The following is a 2,457-nucleotide window of genomic DNA, read 5'->3' as shown; positions in this document are numbered from 1 at the left end:
TATGCAAATTTTGAGCTAATTCTCAACCGTTGTCTAAAAAACCTTCCCTTGTAAATAATTTTTTCACCTAACATAAACGTTAAATTTATTACTAAATTTAAGTTCCAATGTTTTTTCGGAGAACGTGAAACAAGAAATTTTGAGGAAAATTTAGAAATAAAATTTCACAGAAAATTTTTTGAGTACATGAAATACATCACAAACAAAAGGTGTCTGAATTTTCAAAAGAAAATCTGGAGAATTTGAAACAATTACCGTAAAACATCTAATAGCACGACACCCGGATCGTCCACTTTGAGCCTATATATCTAATTTTCTGCAAAAGATATCAAAAAGCGGCTAACTAGTAAAATGTTGCTGATATCCTGATAAACATTTTACTAGTTAAACACTTTTTGATATCTTTCAAAAGAAGTGAGATATATAGGCTCAAAGTGGACGTTCCGGGTGTCGTTCTATTAGAGGTTTTACGGTAATCAAATTATACGGTTCAGAACCCTTTGTAATGATTCCATCCATGGTGCAGGCATTGCATTTCTTCTCTGAATCGAACTTTATTTTGCAAAAGTTGTCATTGATCTACCTTGTCCAATACAAACTGCATTCAATCGATTGAATGTATTGAATCCAGAATCTTGGGAGATCTGCCATTTTTCAGTGAGCGGATTGCAGAATCCGGCAGCTTCATATTCACCAAACTGAAATTTATATGTTCCAGGTATTGTCTATTCAAAATAATCGCACGAGTGAACGAGTAACAAAACGTGCAGAGAGTCTCCAAACAAAAATCTAGACCTTCAGAAATCGAAAACTTTTCCGGGATAAATGTGGGGGGGGGGAAATATTTGAAAATTGAAAGGAATACTGTAGGGAAAAATACACTGAAGTGAGAAAGATTCAGAGCAGATTCAAAATTTAAACTTGTCATGATAACAGGCTAAAAATTCTTGGGTATAAGATTCGAGACAGCAAGAATTTCCCTTTAGCAAATTTTATCGAAATTTAGATCTTCCATAACTCATACTTCATTCATCATATTCCATTAAAAATATTTATTCCAATTAACAGTTCAATCAACACGCATCCAATTTTTGTCCATCTTTCGGCACTTCCAGACGAATCTCTCCCATATCCCACGTCTTCTGAGCCAACGGTCCCTCATTTATGTACAGCTTCGGCACTGCGATTTCGAACCAATTGCTGCATGGATCCGATTGCTCATAAGGTTTCTCGTAGCATTTGTGCCAAATATAGAGACGAGCATCGATCGTGGACCAGGTGCTCGGATCGATGTATCCGGCGATTTGAAAGTATCCAGAGGGATCGGTGAAGACGTCACGAGCAAACGCGTCGCCACCTGAATAATCAGAAGAGTTTAGGATCTATCTGAAAAGTGAAGTAGTTACCAAAAACCTTTTTGCTGACCAATTGAAGCTCAGCATATTGTGCGGGGACTCCGTGGCAGGTTAGAGTTCCTACCGCTCGAACCGATTGTTCTCTGGCAACGACTAGTGGGATAGCAATTAGCAGGAATATGATCTGAAATTATTTCTGTTGCTTTGAATAGTCTTAGAAGGGCTAATTTGTAGATCATAATTTTTTCTTGGAAAAGGCCCCAAATAATGCGCCTACCTTCATGATATTCAATTTTTTGAATTACTGTGTCTCCTTATTTTTGGGTTAATCCAACGCCGAAATTTTCCATGTGGCGAACGTTAGAGAGGAGAGCGTGGAACTTGGAGTCACGTCAGGACGAGTTCGAAAATTTCAATATTTTTGGTGACTTTCAGAATGAAGGTGGCAAGTTAACACAATTTTTTCAGCTCGGCCTTTTTCATGCAGATTCTACTTTATGCTCTAACTGTCATACAACGAACATACGTAATCCTCTATTCTGTCAAAATTCAGGGAACACTTATGTGTCGTGGAAAACCAGAAGCGTTCGCTGAGCTTAAGCTCCTAACCTTGAGACATTTTAGTGATAAGAGACTCTCGATGGAGCGTTTTTATATGCCGTAAAGCCGGTAATAGACACCGTCAAGTTTGAGCTTAATGACCTCCACTCTTATGAGAGCTATAAAAATGTGTCAACTGATAAAATGTTTGTGATATTATGATAAACAATTCATTAGTTGAAGATCAGACTGTCATTGCAAGCAACAGTTCAATTAACACGCATCTAATTGTTGTCCTTTTTTCGGCACTTCCAGACGAATCTCCCCCAGATCCCATGTCTTCTGAGCCAACGGTCCCTCGTTTATGAACAGTTTCGGAATTCCAATCTCAAACCAATTGTAACATGAATCCGATTGCTCATAAGGTTTCTCGTAGCATTTGTGCCAAATATAGATCCGAGCATCAATCGTGGCCCACGAAGGAGCGTCCAGATCGATGTATCCGGCGATTTGAAAGTTTCCTGAGGGGTCGGTGAAGACGTCACGAGCAAAAGCGCCGCCA

At 38.7% G+C, this 2,457-nt stretch overlaps 1 protein-coding gene across 1 annotated transcript; it reads right to left on the bottom strand.

Annotated features, from left to right (window-relative positions):
- Positions 1 to 1,073: 1,073 nt before the first annotated feature.
- On the bottom strand, positions 1,074 to 1,879 carry CBG13729 (the record flags this gene model as incomplete). Its single annotated transcript, XM_045244804.1, has 3 exons — positions 1,074 to 1,357; positions 1,407 to 1,539; positions 1,871 to 1,879. The coding sequence occupies 3 exons, from the start codon at positions 1,877 to 1,879 to the stop codon at positions 1,074 to 1,076; spliced, it is 426 nt and encodes a 141-aa protein (XP_045095242.1).
- Between the last annotated feature and the right edge of the window lie 578 nt (positions 1,880 to 2,457).

The sequence above is a fragment of the Caenorhabditis briggsae genome, assembly GCF_000004555.2.
Source record: "Caenorhabditis briggsae complete genome, chrIV, whole genome shotgun sequence".
NCBI lineage: Eukaryota > Metazoa > Nematoda > Chromadorea > Rhabditida > Rhabditidae > Caenorhabditis > Caenorhabditis briggsae.
Note: the sequence above shows the minus strand (reverse complement) of the source record. Positions and strands in the feature narration are given on the sequence as shown.